This window comes from Hippocampus zosterae, chromosome 5, assembly GCF_025434085.1.
Source record: "Hippocampus zosterae strain Florida chromosome 5, ASM2543408v3, whole genome shotgun sequence".
In the NCBI taxonomy this organism is placed as follows: domain Eukaryota; kingdom Metazoa; phylum Chordata; class Actinopteri; order Syngnathiformes; family Syngnathidae; genus Hippocampus; species Hippocampus zosterae.
This window is the reverse complement of record NC_067455.1, coordinates 23,925,045-23,947,875: the sequence shown is the minus strand read 5'-3', so window position 1 is coordinate 23,947,875 and position 22,831 is coordinate 23,925,045. Positions and strand designations below refer to the sequence as shown.

The window sequence follows — 22,831 nt, the reverse complement described above, 5'->3', positions numbered from 1 at the left end:
ACACGCTCCCTAGTATTATCCCTGTTTTTGTCATTTTCGTTCGTTTTTGGCGACCCTGAGCGGCTTACTTACACGAGGGAAAAGTTGCTGCGCATTGGGGAGTCTACGCTCGGTCTTTTTTCACCAGCACACGAAAATCCACAAGGTTTATCGGAGCTAATCGCGAGCGGAGCGGCTGCGCTGTACGCAGCATGGAAACGCCGCCGGAGGAGGGGGAAGCGAGCCGGCGTGCTCGTCAAGCTCCGGCAGCGTGGATTTCGAACCCCGCTCCCATCGATCCATCTTGCTAATCTACGATCTCCGCCAAACAAGATGGATGAACTTCTTCTCCTCACAAAGACCAACAAAACATTTGCACGTTCTGCTGCGCTCTGCTTCACTGAAACCTGGCTCAGTGACCGCCATCCAGATCCCGCGCTACATCTACCCGGCTTCCGCCTTCTCAGAGCCGACCGCGACACGGAGCTATCAGGGAAATCGAAAGGTGGTGGGATTTGCTTCTATATCAACGAAGAATGGTGCACTGATGTCACGAAGCTCGACGCACACTGCAGCCCGGACCTGGAGTCGCTGTCTTTAAACTGCAAGCCATTCTACTCGCCACGTGAGTTCACCTCCTTTTACTAGTCGGTGTTTACATTGCGCCACAAGCTAACGCTAACACGGCGATACAAACGCTAGCCGAACAAGTAAACAAACTCGAGCTAAAATACCCAGAGTCACCCCTGATCATTTTGGGCGATTTTAATAGAGCACATCTTAACCGTGAACTTCCCAGATATAAGCAGCACATCGACTGTTTCACCAGAGAAGGCAACATTCTAGACCACAATCAAAAATGCATACCGATCGGTCGCCCGTGCAGCATTGGGTCTTTCTGACCACAATTTAATCCACTTAATACCTACATACAGACAGAAACTCAAATGTGTTAAACCGGTTGTTAAGACTGTGAAAAAATGGACAGATGAAGCAAAGCTAGCTCTACAAGAATGCTTAGACTGCACTGATTGGGGCGTCTTTGAAACTTCAACGGGCACACTGGATGAATACACAGACACTGTAACATCAGACATCAGTTTCTGTGAGGACGTGTGTACCAACGAAGTCCTTCCGCTCGTTCAACAATAACAAGCCATGGTTTACTCCCAAACTCAGGCAACTCAGGAAAGAGAAAGAGGCCGCATTTAGAAGTGGAGATCGGGCACTGTACAAACATGCCCGAAACCAATTGACAAAGGAAATTAACATCGCAAAGAGAAGCTATGCAGAGAGGCTGAAAAACCAGTTCTCTGCTAACGATTCTGCATCTGTATGGAATGGCCTGAAAGCAATCACTAACTATAGAATGCCATCCCCCAAACAGTGAACAATAAGGGTCTTGCTAATGAACTAAACATGTTTTTCTGCCGATTTGAAAAGGACACCCTCATTTCCCACACACACCCACCTCTACCAGAAACCACTCTACCTACCCCCCCACCCTCTTTTTCTCCACTACAGATCCACGAACAGGACGTGAGACGGCTCTTCAAGCAGCAAAAGATCAAGAAAGCTCCGGGGCCCGACAAAGTGTCGCCCTCCTGCCTGAAAGTCTGCGCTGACCAGCTGGCTCCGGTCTTCACACAGATCTTCAACAGATCCCTGGAGCTGTGTGAGGTCCCATCCTGCTTCAAACAGTCTACCATCATCCCAGTTCCCAAGAAATCGGCAACATCGGAACTGAACGACTATAGGCCTGTCGCCCTGACGTCTGTGGTCATGAAGTCCTTTGAACGCCTTGTGCTGAACCACCTAAAGAACGTCACTGGACCCCTGCTGGACCCTCTCCAGTTTGCCTACCGGGAAAACAGGTCTGTGGAAGACGCAGTCAACATAGGTCTGCACTACATCCTCAAGCACCTCGACAGCACAGGGACCTACGCAAGGATTCTGTTTGTGGATTTCAGCTCTGCGTTCAACACCATCATCCCGGAACTCCTCACCCCCAACTACTCCACCTCGGTGTGTCCCCTGCGATCTGCCAGTGGATCCTCAGCTTGCTGACGGGACGGACACAACAGGTGAGACTGGGAGCAACAACATCATCAATACGCACCACCAGCACTGGAGCCCCACAGGGATGTGTCCTCTCGCCACTGCTCTTCTCTCTCTACACAAACGATTGCACCTCAACAGATCCAGCTGTCAAACTCATAAAGTTCGCAGACGACACCACGGTCATCGGTCTTATCAAAGACGGCGACGAGTCTGCGTACCGCCAACAAGTGGAGCAGCTGGAGCTCTGGTGCGGCCGACACAACCTCGGGCTGAACACGCTCAAGACTGTAGAGATGATCGTGGACTTCAGGAAACATTCTTCTCCTCAGTTGCCCCTCACACTATCCAACTGCCCTGTGTCAACCGTCGAGACCTTCAAGTTCCTGGGAATCACAGTCTCCCAGGACATGAAGTGGGAAGTCAACACGATCTCCATCCTGAAAAGGGCCCGACAGCGGATGTACTTCCTGAGGCTGCTGAGGAAGCATGGCTTGCCACAGGAGGTGCTACGACAGTTCTACACGGCAGTCATCGAATCAATCCTGTGTTCTTCCATCACGGTTTGGTTTGGGGCCGCCACAAAAAAGGACAAAATCCGACTTCAACGGACAGTTAGGACGGCAGAAAAAATCGTTGGCACCGCCATACCCACTCTTGAGGACTTGCACACTGCAAGAATCAAGACAAGGGCACGGAAAATCCTCCTGGATCCCCCGCATTCTGCCCACCACCTTTTTCAGCCACTCCCCTCAGGCAGACGCTACAGATCCATGCGCACCAAATCCAGTAGACACTTAAACAGCTTCTTCCCTCTAGCCATTAACTCCTTAAACAGTCACTGACATAGTCACTCTTCTTGCACCACAAAATGGTACTACAAAACTACTGGTATACTCTAAAATGGTTCAATGATTTTGTTGTTTACGATGATACTAGTGCAGCGTGTTATACCGGAGACAAATTCCTTGTGTGTTCTACATACTTGGCCAATAAAGATGATTCTGATTCTGATTCTGATAAGGCGAGAACATAAAGCGCTGGTCCACAATGAGGACCAGGAGGTAAATCCAACCGAATAACAAAAGGTGCTTGCACAAAAGAGCAAGAAAGGAAAGTAAAGCCCGCAAACTATGAACGAAAAACAATGTAACACTTTGTACACGCACAAAAAGCCAGATCATCAAAATAAAACAGTACTTACACAAAACTTGGTACCGAGAACTATACGCGAAATCACGACGAGGTCAAAAGCCACTAAGTCAATGAACAGTGAGGATAGCAATGCCATAAACAATAATCCCACAACAGGTTTAGGACATTGGAGTCCTTAAATAGTGCCTCTATTGATTAACGATTGCCAGCAGGTGTGCTAGGAAGACCGCTCATGCCACCTGCTGGCCAGACCGTAAAACCGAAACGTGACAGGGGCAGCCCGGTGGTCGACTGGTTATCGCGTCGCCCTCACAGAGTTGGAGGATTTGATTGCAGCTCCGGCCTTCCGGTGAGGAGTTTGCATGTGGAGTTTCCCCTTGCCTGTGTGGGTTTTCTCCAGGTGCTCCGATTTCCTCCCACATTCCAAAAATATAGGTGGCAGGTTAACGGAACACTCGAAATTGTCCCCAGGTGTGAGTGTGAGCACAGATGTTTTTTTTGTCTGTGTGCGCCCTGTGATGGGGTGGCAACCAGTTCAGGGTGTACCCCGCCTATTGCCCAAAGACAATTGGGATAGGCTCCAGCATGCCCCGCGATGCTCATGAGGATAACGAGATAGGAAACGGATGGATGGATGAATTAAGGCTGCCTTGTTCTATTAAAATTCATGTTTGTATTGGCAATTTCAAAATGATGAATATTTGCAGCAAAGAGTGCCTTTTTTTCTATTCAACCACACAGGCTTACCGTATTTTCACGACTATAAGGCGCCAATAAAAGTCTTAAATTTTCTCCAAAATGGACAGGACGCCTTATGGCGCGGAGCGTCTTGTGGATGCAATGAGTTCCAAAATCTGACTGACAGCCGGCACGCTGTTTATATAAAGAAAAGGCGGAAGTGACTGTGGACAGGCATGCGGCAGAAAAGTCGGCCAATCAATGAAGGGTGGGCGTGTATATATACATATATGGAGAGGGACAGAGAGAGAGAGAGAGAGAGAGAAAGAGAGAGAGAGAGAGAAGGCAGATGTGCGAGAGGAAAGGTATGCGGGGGAGAAATGTGCCAATGAGAGTGAAGTGTGGGCGTGTAAGTGGACGCTAAAGGGACGCCCCAAGCAGGTACCAACACCCGTATAGAGTGTGGCAATGTGCATTGTTGCAAAACAACTTCGGTTTTGGTTTCTAAGAACCCCCGAAAATAAATTCTACAAAGAGACACGCCTACGAAGCTCAGTTCAAACTTCAAGCCATCAGTTATGCTTTTGGCATGCGTGCCCATCTCACGGCAGCGGTGAAAAACCAAGTCAAGCAAATAAACTCTGAGCTTGACGTTATTCCCGGAGGCTTGACTAAAGAACTCCAACCGCTGGACATCGGCATCAACCGGGCGTTCAAAGTAAAGTTGCGAACGGCATTGGAACAATGGATGATCGATGGCAAACACAACTTTACAAAGAGTGAAAGGCAGCGCTGGGCGAGTTACGCCACAATTTGCGAATGGATTGTGGCTGCTTGGACGAACATTTCTGCTTGCACTGTTGTTCGAGTTTTTGGCAAAGCCGGCATCATTTCTGTGGAGCCACATGGCAATGAGAGTGACTCTGACAATGAGAGGGAACGCTGCGTTTTTGATGGATTACCGGTACCTGCACAATTGTTCGATTCTGAAATAGAGGATTAGGACTTTGATTTTCTGGGTGATGATTGATCGAAAAACGTGAGTACATTGTACGATGGCTAAATAAAATACAACTGAACTTTTGCTTCCGTTGCCTTTTTAAAAACGTTTTTTTAGCTTGTATCTGTTTGTCTTGGCATGATACCGTATGCTTCAAGCTAACGTGTTTTTAGCGTGCGCGCATGCATGCCGTATGTTTAAGCTGGCATATGTTTTACCACTTTAAAACTGCGGCCAATGATACAGTTTTGTATATGTGTAAAATACAGAAATAGCACCCATTAATGAGAGTGCGCCCAACCATACGGTGCGGCGAATGGTCGTGAAAATACGGTATTTCGTTTTTAATTTTCGTTGGATTGGCGCTTAATCGACATAATATAGGCAAGAAATGCCTAATCTTCCCTCATCAGATTGTTTTTTGTGTAGGGGCAATATTGTAAGATGGTAAATGGGCATACCGAATGCCTTGCCCAAAATGTTTAGTAAAACAACGCGAACTAGCAAGCATGTACCTGTACTGTTATGTATTCTATGTAGGATTTTGTTCACCTTTTCAGGAACAGAGGTGAATTTTGTTTGGAAACAGCAGCACATTTTATTCATATTGTATTCTGTGTCAATTATATATATATATATATATATATATATATATATATATATATATATATATATATATAATCAAATTAGAGCTGTCAAACGATCGAAAACGAACGAAAGTATTTAATCTAATTAAAAACGCAACTGTCATAATTAAATTAACTGAAAATCAATCGTGATTACTCATGCATTTTTTATCGTTTCCTTCTCTGTTTTTCTCCATTTTAATGCTCTCATCAACATGGAATCATGAATCAGTGTTCTATGTGCAAAATTCAAATATTTACTGAAATAACAATTTCGATCTTTAATTTTACGTGAACATTTTTCACTTGGAGCAGTTATTCACACATAATCTCTCACACAATATTACTGTCCATCAACAACAGTGAAAAAAATATTTTGTCACACAACAACTGCTTAAACAGCTCTTTTTGTGGAATCAAAACAGAGCAATATAAAATTATAAAGTGTGCATCTAATCTAAGGTAAACTCGTACTCAGCCTATAGTGGATTTAAGCCATGGTTGCATACTTCGTTTTTCTCAAGTTTGCTTTGAACACAGCAGTCAGGCTGCTGTGTTCAATCTGTTGGTCCTTCTTGCGCGCAAGTCTCTCTATGGTTTTGTGTGGACATCATTTCGGATGACTACACTTGGTTCGATGACAACACTGGAGACATTTTATTTTCAGTGTGGTCGCTAGGTTGCTACCACTGCACCGCGGAACCCTCGACATGCCTCAGCGCACCGTCGCTGTCAGACAAACATAGAGAAGCTCCACCCCCATTATTTATATGGACACGGAGCACAGTAACCTTCCACACAAAATAGTTCCAAACAAGTACAATCGTGTCAGTGGCATACATACTCATGCCTGAGTACGAATGGTACTCAACAGATTGCCTGCTCTTTATTCACCAGAGGCTCATCAACCTAATCTCTTATTTCTCTCCCGAAACAGTGTCTTCTCCCGCTTGGTGTACCTTAGCCTTCTCCGCGACGTACAATCTCTGCACACAGCTTGTAATGGAGGCGCTCGCTGGTAATCCGTAGTGGAGTCGTTCAATGCAATGCGAATGATTTCAGCTTGAGTCTGACAGTGGACAATGCTGACAGGCTTGCATGCAGTAGCCATACATTTAGCTCTGGCTTCAGCAAATGTGTTCTTCGTCGTGTTATCCATTTTCTTCGCTTTGAAATGATCCATAGCTGTCTGTCTTAGACGAGGGGGCGGAGTACTCACATCAGCTGTGTGCTTGGACATTAAGTGGTATTTCACACTCGGCGTGCTATGATGATCGCTCAGTTTACGGCTGCAAAACATCCAGGTAACTTTGGTCTTGTCAGTGGAACTATCCAGCAACTTTTTAAAAGTAAACTTTCCATTCATAAACTCTTTAAGCATCCAATTTCGGTGTCTCGCACTGCCGTGGCTGGCAAAACAGACATGCATTTGTGCTCGTGTGTGTACATGTGTGTGTATGTGCATGTGTCTGTGTTAATCAGCTCAGATAGAGCACAGCCGAGCGAAGTATATATATTATGACCACCGCCACGGGCTCAGCACTTGCCCTGATATATGTTGAGTTGGCGTATTTCAATTGAATTTGCTTCTTGTTGCTTTTCAGTGTCACTTTAAAGATAAGTGAAAACATTATCTTTTAGGTATGTTTCTATTGCATTATTTTATCACCCGAGTCTGAATCAGAGTCTTTGGTTTTAAGAATCTGCTGAAACTGTGTCCCGATCCGATACTGAGGCAATGCATTAAAAAAAAAAGAGTGTGCATCAGACTTTTCTCAAATTCATGTAGAAATATACATCTCTGTCCATCTATTATCTGAGCCAGTTGTCACGCGAGGACCCAAATTCAGGCATGATACGGAAGCTGAAATGTAAAAGTCTATCTCTACAAAAATACAAAGTAACTCGAGAGAGCAGAACTGGATGCAGAAGACACGGATGATAACTGACACTCCCATTGGGAGAAAACTCGACATACTGACCACGTGTCAGTGAGTAATCGAGTTTATATACTGTGAGAAATCTACCTTACATGACAGAATAAAGGCCCAAAGCATAAAAGCGCCACAGCAACTGAAACAGCAAGGAGGAACAAACAGTCACAGCACCGCTTATCCACACGAGGGTCGTGGGCCTGCTGGACCCTATCTCAGCACTACACCCTGGACTTGTCGCAAGCCAATCGCAGGGCACGCATTGACAAACAACCACCCGTGCTCACAATCATACCTAGGGACAATTTAGAGCCTTCAGTCAATCTACCATGCCTGTTTTTGGAATGTGAGAGGAAACCACAGTACCCAGAGAAAAACCAGGCTGGCAGAGAGAGAACATGCAAACTCCACAAATGAAAGCCAGAGCCCGATTCAAACACACGACTGCTGCACTCTGAGGAGGACGAGCTAACCAGTCGATCATAATGCCGTCCGCAGCTCTAATTGTCAGTTTAAATTCCCATATTTTTGTTGTATTGAAGATACTTGAGCCACTTGATGTTTCTTGATCCATCTCAGTGATTGCTTTTGTCTGTCATATATTATTGCCTCAAACAAGGTGTACGTCTTGAAAGCAATTGTATAAATGAAGATGCATTGTATTGTATCCTCCTGAATCTCTGTGGGTTTTTAGCATTACAATGATCAAATACAGGAACTATAGCCATGGCATTTATGCGAATTGAAGGTAAACTTTAAACCTAGTCCACATTAATGTGGAGGATTATTTTTAAAAATGTATTTTTATGTAATCATGTAATGCCTGAGGATGCAAATGGCACCAATTTGGTGGAGTGGCCCATATAAACTTTGACACAAAATGAAGGGATCCTATTTTTGCGTGATTCTTTCAATGCTAAACAATGTATTTAATTGTGATAGACTTGGGCAAGTTAAGGGTCAAAACAGTGCTTAGTGTGGGACCTCTCATCTGAAAATGGCACTACTGTATTGGTTTATCCATCCATTTTCTGATCCACCATCCTCATGTGGGTCACGGGTGTGCTGCAGCCTCTCCCAGCCATCTTTGGGCAGTAGGCGGGGGACACCCTTAACTGGTTGCCAACCAATCGCATACATACACACACGAACAACCGTCCACACTCACACTCACACGAAGAGACAATTTTGAGCATTCAATCAACCAACCATGTATTTTTTTTTGGAATGTGGGAAGAAACACGGATGGTACTACACGGAGAAAACCCACACAGGCATGCGGAGAACATGCAAACTTCACACAGGAATGCTGGGGCCTGGAATTGAACTCTGCACCTTTGCACTGTGAGGCTGATTTGCTAAACAGTCGACCACCATGCCGCCACTATTGCTTTATGGCCTTGTTAAATCCAACCAGTGGGGAACAAGCTTGCTTGTCACAAAATAATTTACACTTGTTAAACTTCTATTTGACGTGAAATCGTTTGGAAGTGTCACATGTGTCACAAACCTGTCTGTCCCTCTCTCATCTCTTTGATGATGCCGTTTAGCGACGAGGCTACTTTATATCAGGCAAGGCAGACGTATTTAGGAGTATCTTGCGGCTTGCTTGTCTCTCCCTCCAAACAATCTGTGAAGTCAAACCTGCGCTCTGCCGCTGCATGCAAGGGAGCTGAGTGGAGGCGTGTGTGTGCTTGTATGTTTGTGTGTGAGTGTTTTTGTGCGTGTGTGCATGCAGTTCACTAACTAGACCGCAAACTAATAAAAAACAAACAAACAAACAAATAAACAGAAATGTAACATTGAATAATATAAAACTAAGGTATTATGTTGTATTTTGCAAATTATTTGCACACTTGGATTATTTTTGTAGTTTTTGGATCCCTAAATGTTTAGAAAATGAATAAAAGTGATCTTTTTCAACAAATAGCGGATCGGTTGAAAATCACGTAATCGGCCCCGATTTCCGATCGGGAAATCTCAAATTCCAAGCAATCACCAGGATGTCTGATAAGGCATGGATCTCGAAGTGAAGGCAGAAGTAAGGTAGCTTTGTATTTGGATAGCCATTCCAAAGATTTATCGTTAGCTGCAACCCTCACATAACACAAAATCAAATATTGTGGATCACTTGTTTTTTTGTGTGCTTGTGTCCAGGTGGGCAGCAGAGTGGACTTCGAGTGCCAAGAGGGACGCATCCTGCAGGGCTCCATAACCCGCCTTTGTTTACCAGATCTCACATGGACCGGGACCCAGCCTACCTGTGTCCGTAAGTACCCCTTCTTTACGCTCCTCAAAGGCATTTTAAACCATTTTAGCGACTGCTTGAAAAAAAATGATAATGATCAAACTTTTATACCGTTAATGGAAACATCTTGAAATTCTGAGGCTTCCTCCATAGCGGGACATCTTCACCCCCTCCGCATTCAGATTGCAAATTAATGGTACTTGTGCAAAGCCATCACTGGCTAATTTTCCCAAACCTTGTTTGAGTCCTATGTCCTTGATTCACTTGTTGCCATGGAAGTTTCTGCCTCACCTTGTGTCCTGCTCACAGATCTGACCATTGCCAACTAGCTCAAGTAGGCCAACCTCTGTTACTCAAGCAATCTTACTACTGTCACCATTTGACGATGCACATACAGTGGAGAGGTCATAAGAGCTGTGTGATGAAAAGGGCTTTCACATGATGCCAAATCTTGATCTAACCCGTGTGCAAAACCCACTTAAATTTTATGGAGATTTTGTGCTGAGGTGACAGATATACAGTTTTCCAATGACTCCATCCCATTTTTTGCATAGTGTGTGTCTGTGTGTGTGTGTGCGTGCGTTCATGCGTGCATGCGTGGTACACACATACCAATTTTTATCATCGTATCCAATGTTTTAAACTTAAGAGACCCCCACGCATGACGAGAAAAGCAGTTCTTACTGGTTTTATTGTATTTCATGTGCACAAGGTGCCCAATACAGCACATCACACAGTCAATACAGTACATGTGATATTTCCTTCCCCAAACCAGATGTCTGTTACAGTGCCAAGACTAACCAATGAAAGGCAGCATGTTTCCACAGGCCATCCTCAGTGCTAAAATAAACGTAAAATATGTGTACATGTTTGAGGGTGGTACAAGCGAGCAAGACATCTTGTGGTGTTGCCAACTTTGCGACATCTCTAGAGTTAGTGACTTCTGCAACCCCTCTCGCATCTATTTTTCAAGAGAGACTCGCCACAATGCCAACAGTGGCCCCCATGTTTGCAACATTCTCATTTCCTGCACAACACAGGGAAGAGGGTCAGGAAGATTTGCCCTTGTAATACACACAATGCAATCTTCAGTGCTTTATGGGTTTTTGGAAAAAACGGTATTTATTCAAAAAAAATTGAAAAATAATTATCATTCATTCATCTTCCGAGCCGCCTGATCCTCACTAGGGTCGCGGGGGGTGCTGGAGCCTATCCCAGCTGTGTTCAGGCAGTAGGCGGGGGATTTAAAAATAAAAGCCATATCAGCAGGCATATTACGGAAAGATGCCTTGTTTCATGTTGATGTGTGAAAGCGTTTTCCCTGCATGCTGAATGATTCAGAGGCTTAGAACATGTCTGTACTGTACTGTAAATGCCATGGGCACTCATTCAAGGCGCGTGATTGGTCCCCGGCGACACATCGACCAATGAGAGCATGACTGGATTTAGGGCATGAGCTGATTGGCTGCACATCATTGCAGCCTCACCCAGCATTTCCTTGGATTATGTATCTTCGTGTTTTGTTTGTGATATATTTTTTTGTTTCAGTGATCTATTTTATTTTTAATTTTTGGATTACTTAAGGTGCGCTCCAGCCTCCGCCGAAACAATGAGTCCTGGGTGTGTGGGAGCTTGTCCCTCCATGAGCATGGCACCATCAAAAGGGACACATTGTTTCAACGGCAGCGGGGGGCGGGAGGGAGGCGTCACCCGATACCCGGTCTGTATGCCTTTGAAGGTTTGCCAATCCGGTTAGCTGTTTTTAGACATGTCACAAGGAAGCAGTGACAGCGATACCCGGTCTGTATGCCTTTGAAGGTTTGCCAATCCGGTTAGCTGTTTTTAGACACGTCACAAAGGAGCAGTGACAGCCGAAACTGTCAGCTAGGTAAAAGTATTAAAAAAAAAAAAAAAGACAATTTTCTGATAAAAAAGAATCGTTAAACAATTTCAACTAATAAGAAGAAAAGATACAATACAATACAATACAATACATGCTGATTTATATAGCGCTTTCACAACAGCGGCAGCTGTAACAAAGCGCTTTACAAAACAGTTAACATAAAGTAAAATAATAAACACAACACATAACATAAAACACGGACAGTCGTGCAGTCCTAACCACTTTTCCGTCACACGCTTTGTTGTTTGAAGCGGTTTGAGATGAAAGAGGAGAGAATCAAAGTGTCCTTTAACCAGTGGATCAGAGACGTCATGCTCAAAATGTGCACACGTCGGCTACAAGCTAAGTTTCAAAGTCAACAAGAAGCTGTAGCATCCATTGACGAAAAAAGAGATTGGTTCACTTCTCCTGTCCCATGGAAATCCATTTCAATTCCAAGCGGCAACTCACGGTTCCAAATACGCATCGGCGCTTTTCGCCAACGCTCCTCTCTCCTCATCCTCAACTTCAGCGGCCATCCATCCAGCCGCACCAACGCCAACTGTCCAAAAGCGCTGACATAGCCACTGAACAAATCGGGGTTGTGAAAAATGCTGCCCATTACTGGCGCAAAAAACACAAGCGCCCCAGGTCTGTCCAGCACCGACAGTCAATGGCGCCGACATTCCTCCCAATCAAAATCTGTGCTGGTACAGGCGTGCTGCCGAGAAGGCGCAACCACCAAGCACAGATACTGCTCCTTTGACGAATGTCGTGGCCAAAAAGCGCTGAAAACAGTCCATATCAGGTCCACACAATGAAACAACAAACAACATGTGACAAAACAAAAGACAAAAACAGCAAAAAAGAACAAAAAAGAACAAAAAAGCAAGGCTCTTGAAGAGCACTTGCCGAAGGCTGCCTACTCGGGCGCCATCTTGGAAAAAAAAAAAAAAAAAAAAAGATGAACGTCATAGTAGCGCCATTATATTGTTATCCAATTTAAAAACCAATTTATGGTCACCATTAAGCGGGATTACTGTAATACATTATGACAACTCGTTCCGGTGAATAACAGGCATTGATATGAATAGGTAGACAGGACACACTCCTGCGTGCATATGGCGATGCTGAGCTAATGTCGATACTTTCAATTACCTTTGACGGGAAAGTCGCCACAGTCAACAGAGGCCGCCACATGTGATCCCGCTGTAGTCTACTACATACCTGTGACATCAGCGGTAGATCCCGAAAATTCTTCGATCAGTCTCTGTCTTTTGTCCTTTACTGGCACTGTGGCCAATGCCTGTCACGTTGTACCCGAAGCGACAGAATAAACACTTCGAGTACAACAAAATAACTGAAGTGGATCCCCGAAAAAGCAGACACAGAAAGATGTTTGTCAGAAAACAAAAGAGTTTTAATACCAACACAAAATATCCGTCCGGGTGAATAACAAATGGCGCTGGTCAAAATAAGGACCAGGAATACAAATAAGGAGACAACAGAAAACCATTGCGGAAAAATAGCAAGGAGAGTCTGATTGGCGAATGCTTATAGTTTTCCCACGAAAGAGAAATAACGATGCGCAATAACAGCCACAAGGCTAAGAGGAAACGAATAATTAGAATAGGAATGGGCGAGAGAATTTGGCACGGCGTGGAATACTCCGGCAGTGAGTAGACTGCCAGAGCGTCCAAATAAAGGCGTGACAATGCCGGCCAATTCTGCAACTAACAGATTATGACAGCTCCCGTACAAAGGGGCAATTTGAGTGGACTGGACAATATTTTCTGTCCGTTAAATCCGGAGTCTATGGGTAACTCAAAAGCAGGTCTGTTAAATCAAAGTATCAATGTCATGACAACTCTCTTTAACTTTTATTGTAATTTTGTGACAACGTATGGGAACCGCCTGTAATTGTCTGACACCCAACTCACTTATCATGCCTTTGATGCACATTTCAATTTCCTTACTTCCTGTGTTAGTAGCAGCTATCTGGCTCTCATGCATCAACTGTGGTGACTTGAAAACGTTGATATATTTTCATCTGTCCTCATCCTGTCAGTGTTGCAGCCTAAATGGTGAATAGAAAGGAGAAATAGAACAAATATATACATTCACAAGGAGGAGACCTTAAAAAATGGACCATACTGCTACCTCTGCTCTTCTCTCTCTGCTGTTCTCGCTGTATCTGCTCTCATTGGGTTCCATCTTAAGGAAACATGGTATTCCCTTCCACTGCTATGCAGATGACTGACAGATCTATGTCCCACTGAGCAAGAAAGACACCTTCTCATTAAGGGCACTCCTATCCTGTCTGGAAGAAATCAAAACCTGGATGGCACAAAATTTCTTGAAATTCAACGAAAAGAAAACAGAGGTGATATTGTTTGGTCCCAGTGGCCCTTGTACATTCCGTCCTGTAGACTTGGGCCCCCTGTCTCCTTATCTGAAATCAACGGTCTCAAACTTGGGCCTTAAACTGGACAGTGATTTCAAACTCGATCAGCAAATTGGTGCCGTTGTTAAATCCAGCTTCTTTCACCTTAGACAGCTGGCTAAAATAAAACCTCTCCTCTCGCATGAACACTTTGAGACAGTAATTTATGCCTTTTTCACATCCCGGCTCAATTACTGCAATGCCCTTTACTTTGGAGTCAGTTTCCGACACCTCTACAATTTCAAACATGTTGTAATTATACAGATATGGTCCAGAATGCCGCTGCTCGCCTCTTGACTGGTACTCGTAAGAGGGAGCATATAATTCCTACTCTGGCATCCCTTCACTGGCTCCCCATTCATTTTAGAGTTATTTTCAAGATCCTCCTCTTTGTTTTCAAATCTCTGAATAATCTCGTGCCACCTTACCTCTCTGAGCTCATCCGCACCTACACAACTGCCCGGCGCCCCAGGTCTGTGGACCAGTCTTTGTTAGAAGTACCAAGAACTAAATTGAGGCTCAGAGGGGATTGAGCCTTTTCTGTTGCTGGTCCCCCTCTCTGGAATGACATCCCACTGAACATTTGACAAGCCTCCTCGCTGCCCATCTTTAAAGCCCTCCTCAAAACTCACTTGTATTCTATGACGTTCGACTCAGCATGACTTAGATTTGTTCTTAATTTTACTGTTTGGTGCTTTCTACCGCCTTTATTACCGATTTGTCTTACTGTTTATTGTGCATTTTAAATCGCTCCATGTACAGCACTTTGTATGCAGCGATGGCTGTTTGAAATTCCATCCATCCATCCATCATCTACCGCTTATCCGGGGCCGGGTCGCGGGGGCAACAGCTTTAGCAGGGAAGCCCAGACTTCCCTCTCCCTAGCTACTTCGTCCAGCTCTCCCTGGGGGATCCCGAGTCGTTCCCAGGCAAGCTGGGTGACATAGTCTCTCCGGCGTGTCCTGGGTCTTCCTCGGGGTCTCCTCCCGTTGGGGCATGACCGGAACACCTCACCGGGGAGGCGCTCAGGAGGCATCCGAATCAGATGCCCAAGCCACCTCATCTGGCTCCTCTCGATATGGAGGAGAAGCGGTTCGACTCTGAGCCCCTCCCGGATGACCGAGCTTCTCACCTTATCTCTAAGGGAGAGCCCGGACACCCTGCGGAGAAAACTCATTTCGGCCGCTTGTAACCGGGATCTCGTTCTTTCGGTCACGACCCATAGCTCGTGACCATAGATGAGGGTTGGAACGTAGATCGACCGGTAAATTGAGAGCTTCGCCCTTTGGCTCAGCTCCTTCTTCACCACGACAGACCGATACAACGTCTGCATCACAGCAGACGCTGCACCAATCCGCCTGTCAATCTCCCGCTCCCTTCTGCCCCCACTCGTGAACAAGACCCCAAGATACTTGAACTCCTCCACTTGGTGCAAGATCTCCTCCCCGACCCGGAGGCGGCACTCCACCCTTTTTCGACTGAGGACCATGGTTTCAGATTTGGAGGTGCTGATCTTCATCCCAACCGCTTCACACTCGGCTGCGAAACGCTCCAGTGAGAGTTGGACAGCCCTGTTTGAAGGAGCCAACAGCACCACATCATCTGCAAAAAGCAGGGATGCAATACTGAGGCCCCCAAAACGGACCCCCTCAACGCTTCGGCTGCGCCTAGAAATTCTGTCCATAAAGGTGAACAGAATCGGTGACAAAGGGCAGCCTTGGCGGAGTCCTACCCCCACTGGAAACGATTCCGACTTACTGCCGGCAATGCGAACCAAACTCTGACATCGGTGGTATAGTGACCGAACAGCCCGTATCAAGGGGTTCGGTACCCCATACCCTCGAAGCACCCCCCACAGAACTCCCCGAGGGACACGGTCAAACGCCTTCTCCAAGTCCACAAAACACATGTAGACTGGTTGGGCGAATTCCCACATACCCTCGAGGACGAAAACCAGACTGCTCCTCGTCAATCTGAGGCTTGACTTTCTGACGGACCCTCCTCTCCAGCACCGCTGATTAGACCTTACCAGGGAGGCTGAGGAGTGTGATCCCTCTATAGTTGGAACACACCCTCCGGTCCCCCTTTTTAAAAAGAGGGACTACCACCCCGGTCTGCCAATCCAGAGGCACTCTCCCTGTTGACCACGCGATGTTGCACAGGCGTGTCAACCAGGACAGCCCCACAACATCCAGAGCCTTGAGGAACTCCGGGCGGATCTCATCCACCCCTGGGGCCTTGCCACCGAGGATCTTTTTAACCACATCGGTGACTTCAGCCACAGAGATAGGAGAGCCCACCTCAGAATCCCCGGGCTCTGCTTCCTCCAAGGAAGACGTGTTGGTGGAGTTGAGGAGGTCTTCGAAGTACTCTGCCCACCGGTTCACAACGTCCTGAGTCGAAGTCAGCAGCGCCCCATCCACACTGTACACAGTGTTAGTGGTGCACTGCTTCCCCCTCCTGAGATGTCGTATGGTGGACCAGAATTTCCTCGAAGCCGTCCGGAGGTCGGCTTCCATGGCCTCACCAAACTCTTCCCACGCTCTGGTTTTTGCCTCGGCGACCACCAAAGCTGCGTTCCGCTTGGCCAGTCGATACCCTTCAGCTGCCTCTGGGGTCCCACAGGCCATAAAGGCTCGATAGGACTCCTTCTTCAGCTTGATGGCATCCCTTACTGCTAGTGTCCACCAGCGAGTACGGGGGTTGCCGCCACGACAGGCACCAAGCACCTTACGGCCACAACTCAGATTGGCCGCCTCAACAATAGAGGCACGGAACATGGTCCACTCGGGCTCAATGTCCCCCCGCCTCCCCCGGAACATGGGAAAAGCTCTGTCGAAGGTGGGAGTTGAAACTCCTTCTGACAGGGGATTCCGCCAGACGCTCCCAACAAACCCTCACAATACGTTTGGGTCTGCCAGGACGGACCGGCATCTTCCACCACCATCGGAGGCTACTCACCACCAGCTGGTGATCAGTTGACAGCTCCGCCCCTCTCTTCACCCGAGTGTCCAGAACATGCGGCCGCAAATCCGATGATACAACTACAAAGTCGATCATCGAACTCCGGCCTAGGGTGTCCTGGTGCCAAGTGCACATATGGACACCCTTATGTTTGAACAAGGTGTTCATTATGGACAATCCGTGGCGAGCACAGAAGTCCAATAACAAAACACCACTCGAGTTCTGATCGGGGGGGGGGGGCGTTCCTCCCCATCACGCCCCTCCAGGTCTCACTGTCATTGTCCACGTGAGGATTGAAGTCCCCCAGCAGAACAAGGGAGTGCCCAGCAGGAGTACTCTCCAGCACACCCTCCAAAGACTCCAAAAAGGGTGGGTATGCTGAGCTGCTGTTTGGTGCATATGCACAAACAACAGTCAGGACCCGTCCACCTACCCGAAGGCGGAGGGAGGCAACCCTCTCGTCTACCGGTGTGAACCCCAATGTACAGGCACTGAGCCGGGGGGCAATGAGTATGCCCACACCTGCTCTGCGCCTCTCACCGTGAGCAACTCCAGAGTGGAAGAGAGTCCAACCCCTCTCGAGAGAACTGGTAGCAGAACCCAGGCTGTGTGTGGAGGCAAGTCCGACTATATCCAGTCGGAAATTCTCTGCCTCACTGTTTGAAAGTGCTCTATAAATATTGTTGACTTGACTTGACTTGACTTGACTTGAGTACCTGAGTGTTGATTACCATATTTTCCGCACCAAAAAGGCTTCCATTTTCTTAAAAACCCACCGAGCACCTTAAAATACGGTGTGCCTTGTGTATGGACATTACGGTAATACGTTGACCCCCAAGATGGCCCCTTGCTGGAGAAATGCTTACAATGTCATAACTTGCTGTTGGTTCAGTGAACTTTGTCACTGCTTTATTAAATATGTTTTTGTTGCAGCTCCGAAAAAAGGAGAGCTGTGGTGTGTTTAGTTTTTTTAAACAATACAATACAATACAATACACAAACACACACTTTATTAATGGTTTTCACAGTCTCAACAAATACAGGTACGTCTTTGTCCGTCTCAGTCCCTTCTCTTCTTCCGTTCGATTCGAGAGCCGTTCATGACCGCCTCGGAAAACCCTAAATTAACTATTCCTTCAATGAAATTACGAAAATTGAAAATAATGCATTAAAACAGAAAATCAAGCAAGGAAATCACATAAAATCTATAGCCCCACTACAGAATTTATTTTGTGATTTTGTCGTTTGTGAATACAGTACACAACAAAGGAATAAATAAACACTTTTGAGGCAGTCCAGTCTCCTCCAATTTAACTCAACTCAACTGTATTTATAGAGCCCTTTCAAACAGCCATTGCTGCATACAAAGTGCTGTACATGGAGCAACTAACATATATACAACAATAAAGCAATAATCAGTAACAAAGATGGTAGTGGGCACCAAACAGTAAAACTAAGATCAAATTGACTGACATCTGATGGTTCTGTTGCAGCTCTGAGGCTATAGAATTTATTTTGTGATTTTCTGTTTTGATGCATTATTTTCAATTTTCGTAGTTTCATTGAAGTAATCAGTAATTTACGTTTTTTGGAGGCGGTCATGAACGCTTCTCGAATGTAACGGAAGAAGAGAAGGCACGGAGACGAACAAAGACGTACCTATCACTCTATCTAGTGGATGCATTGTAGATTGTGCCTTATAGTCCAGTGTGTGCAATTTAAATGAAAAAAATTTAAATATAGGCCATTATTTGAAGGTGCGCCTCATAATCAAGTCCGCCTTTCAGTGCGGAAAATACGGTAAGTTTGTTTCAATAACATTCCAGACCAGTTCACCTCCTCTTTTGGAGTTAACTGTCCTTCAGGAAAAAATACAGTTTCATGTAAGGACCCTCACTCCAAATTTGACTACATTATTACAGAAGTTTGTAATGAAGTATCTATATAGAAGCTGTTTAGCGATTGAACGTTTTTCTTGTAAAAAAATGTAAACTGTTGATGTAATATTTGTTTGTATTAATAGTTGTTTTTTTTTTCAAGCTTACCCTGTACATTTGATAAGGTGGATCCAAAGATCCAGTGAGAACTAAAATAATAGGTGTTTAAGAAATAGCCGTCTCTATGAATTAAATCAGGGGTGCCCATTAGGTAGATCCTGATCTACCGGTAGATCTAAGACAGGTCCCGAGTAGATCTGAAGAGTGTCGAGGAGAAAAAAAAACAACCATTTGTGTGTCTTTGTACATGTTAGTAATATCTTTTTTTGTGTCATGTACGCTGCACCCTAATCATCCTATCAGTCTCATTTTCACAAAATAAATATTAAAAAAAATAAAATGAAGCAGGTAAATCTTGAATTTACGGTGGTGCCTGATTATGTCACCGGATGTTGTTAGCGCTCAGCAGTCTGCAATTGCAGCTGGTGATAAGAGCTGTTGCGGTCTATCTTTTATCGTCATTCTTCTCATTCAGAGTTTGCTTCGTGTACAATTCACCGAGGGCACGGGCAAAGAATAGGAATCTAGGAGGGTCCAGGGAAGCACTTTAAAATGGTACTTATGAGCTACGATAGTTAACAGACTGCAGAAGTGCGTCGCATGCCTCAGTTTCAGGCTGTTTCTCATCATGGTGTGTGTGTGTGTGTGTGTGCGCGTGTGCGTGTGCGTCGGTATGGATAGATCCCGTGAGGTTAGTTGATCGAAAAGTAGATCTTCGATCCGAAAAGTTTGGGCAGCCCTGAATTAAATGCTCTTTTCATTAAGCAATTCAAATGGATTCGACAGTGAATGCTGTATGAATCTTGTCCTGCTGTCCAAAGAGAAAATGCAATGCGATTAACGCAATAGAAAACAGTGAAAGTGCAACATCTATTAACTGTGATCATTTCAACAATGCAAAATTTTTTAGGGAATAATATTGAATGTCTTGATCAAGGGTTGCACCACAGCATGTTTAAACTGTTGGGGAACTATACATGAGAGAAAGAGAGAGACTGCTGTTGGTAATGGCCAAGACCGATATACCAATACTCAGTAGAACCTCCTTAAAGAAATGCGGAGGAAGAGAGTCACAAGGGGAGCCAGATGGCTTAATCTGGACAACCACACCCTCTATAAACATTAAGGACACAGGTTTAAAAGAATTTAACACAGTTGAACACAGAACATGGACATAGGGATCAAATGTAGTGTTTGAAACAACAGTCCAAGCTTTAGAAACCTTGTCAATGAAAAACTGAAGGAATATGTTGCACGTTTCAGGTGAAGATTCTGAGCAACTAGGCTGAGGGTGTTTCAGTAGAGAATCAATAGTTTTAAATAGTGTACGTGGGTTGTGACGGTTAAACCTGAATTAGGTTTGATAAACATTGTCATTTGGCCTCTTAGTTAACTGTGATCTGATAGTTTCGCCAGCAGTCTTTCCAGATTTGATAAGAGTACCTGCAACTTCTTTCCACTTATGTTCGGCTTCACGACACCCCTGCTTAGCTGCCTGAGTTCTGTCTTTAAACCAAGGCTCAGGTCTAGGTTTTGACAGGACAGTTTTTAAAGGAGACACCGGATCCAATAGAGCACGGCAGGATGTGTTGAACCAAGAGGGAAATTCCTCTGTTTTAGACGAAGGCAAGCAAGGGTTATTGAAGGCATTAGAGGGTTGACCAGCTGTGAGAGGGTTAAAAATTCGGCGGTGGCAGATTTAACAGCAGCATGCAATAAAACAACATTAAATAAAACTGATCTGATCAGAAATCACATTTTCCAAGACATCCAAGTTTGACACTGGTAGACCATAAGCAAGAACTACCGGTAGGTCTAAAGTATGTCCTTGTTCATGCGTCGGGCAGTTGACATATAGCACAAAATTGAAAGAGTCACTAAGTCTTAAAAAGTCATTTGCTAGTGGTTTTACAGGACAAAACAAGTGAATATTAAAATCCCGCGTGAGGAGGATACGATCATATGTGCCTGATTTCTGCAAGAAAAAGTCCTGATTGTATTTAGGAGTACGGTAAAAGGCGGGGCAGAACGCAGGGAAAGCAAGGCCAACTTCAAAGAAGTTCGTCAACGACCGTCGTTTAACGATACAATCCTGTGGGCGCAGCAATGGGAGTGGATGCCTCTTCCGATCCACTTTATCCTTACAAGGGTCGCGGGGGGTGCTGGAGCCTATCCCGCTGGCAAATAGTCCAAGGTGTTCACTGCCCGTTGTCCGAAGTCAGCTGGCATAGTTTCCATCTCAGCTGTAAACCCAATGACGACAAGCGTTATAGAAAATCGATGGTTGGAAGGATGTTTTTTCACATGCGTCAATTCCTGTTAAATTGATCTACTTGGGCCCTCTAAGGTCTGACACAGTCACATCTATTCCAGCACACTTTAGGTAACATTGTCGCATTTATATCAATCATACATGTACTGGGGCCTGATTTTAGCATGTGTGAGTACGTTACTTTGAAGTCCGCAAAAGACACTATTTTTTTGATACAAAAAGTATCCAATATAGCAACTCTTACGAGTCTTTGTTCATCTTTCGAGCAAGCCACAATAGTATTTTTTTATTTTACTATCCTGAATTCATTATGTGTCTATTTTTAACGGTGATGTTCCTTCACCCAAGTCTGCAGGCAATGTCTACTGCTGTCCACTCTCTTTCTAACACTCTAACACTCCCCCCGGATCAGTATTGCGGCCAGTAACAGTGAACTGCTCTAGCGATCCCTTGTGTAACCTCAAAAGTTGCAATGCATAAGATGAACGTGGCTTTTTGGGGGGAGTTTTGACATATGCCCTGCAAGTGTCTTCACTGTTCATATTCTGAAAACTCGGTAAGTACCCTGGACATGTCTTGACAGTTTGTCATTCTAAATGGCTTCCAAAGATTGTGCTCAGACAGTAAGGGAGGGGCTGATTTGAAGAAGCGGAGTCATTTAATTATTCATCCGTGAGGCTATCCAGGCTTTTCATCTTAGTAGGTATCTGCTTGCTTGAAGTGATACGAATAAATCACCGGGTGCCTCTGTCATATTCATCTGCCAGCTGGATACAGACTCTCTCTGCTTGTTTTCTTGTCCATTTAAGTGTTCTTGTCTTCATCAGTTCCCATCTGCATTGAGATTGTTGATTCAGGGACAGCATGGCAATTGGGAAATTTGGGACAACTCCCAATCCATTGGTCTACCCCTGGCCAATCTGGTCTAGCGATTTTGTTGATTTTGTTAAAACAGGCCCAAATTCCTACACAATGGGCGGTGGACCATACATCGTCACACAATAATTATTTTTCACGGTATTGAAGACACATCACGGCGCGGCTGGTCCAAAGTTTGTCAAATTGACTCATAAAACAAAATTGTTAAAGATGAATGGACTGACCGGTAGGTACTTTTCTTCTCATGCAGAAGCCATCTGAAAATCATTGTGTGTCTTACATGTTGCAAGACTGTGACTTCATTACTGTATAACCAAACTAGAGCCCAACTAATTGATTATCAAATTAATTGCCAATCTTCTTAATAATTGAGTAAAGAACCATTGTTTAACTTAAAATTGTCCAAACCCTCTTTGGCTTCATTGAAAGCTGACTGTTGTGTTTAATCAAGGTAAGACATTAGCAAACATCTGCTTTAACTGTGGAAACAATGACAAAACCAAAAAATGAATCAATTTCAAAAAATTTTGCGAGTACATCAATGCTTCTCATGTGATACAGTATGTTATATGCAAAATTGCTTTATAATACACTTCGATGCCAAATAAAATGTAATTTCAGTATTCGGTTGATTGTTGGAATAGCCGATATAATAATCAATTATAAAAAAAAGAAATCAGATAGTGGGAACACTGCTAAGGAACAAGTAAATGTTC

The 22,831-nt window shown here is 44.9% G+C and overlaps 1 protein-coding gene across 8 annotated transcripts in view; it reads left to right on the top strand.

Moving 5' to 3' along the window:
• The window catches only part of LOC127600226 (CUB and sushi domain-containing protein 3-like), a 782,730-nt gene that overhangs the window by 484,502 nt on the left and 275,397 nt on the right, over positions 1-22,831 (top strand). For all 8 annotated transcript variants that reach the window (XR_007962299.1, XM_052064574.1, XM_052064571.1 and 5 more), the window contains one exon: positions 9,588-9,699. Coding sequence is in view for 7 of the 8 variants with exons in the window: in XM_052064574.1 (XP_051920534.1) it covers positions 9,588-9,699 (112 nt within the window). In the remaining variant the exon portion in view is untranslated. The remainder of the gene's footprint in view (positions 1-9,587; positions 9,700-22,831) is intronic.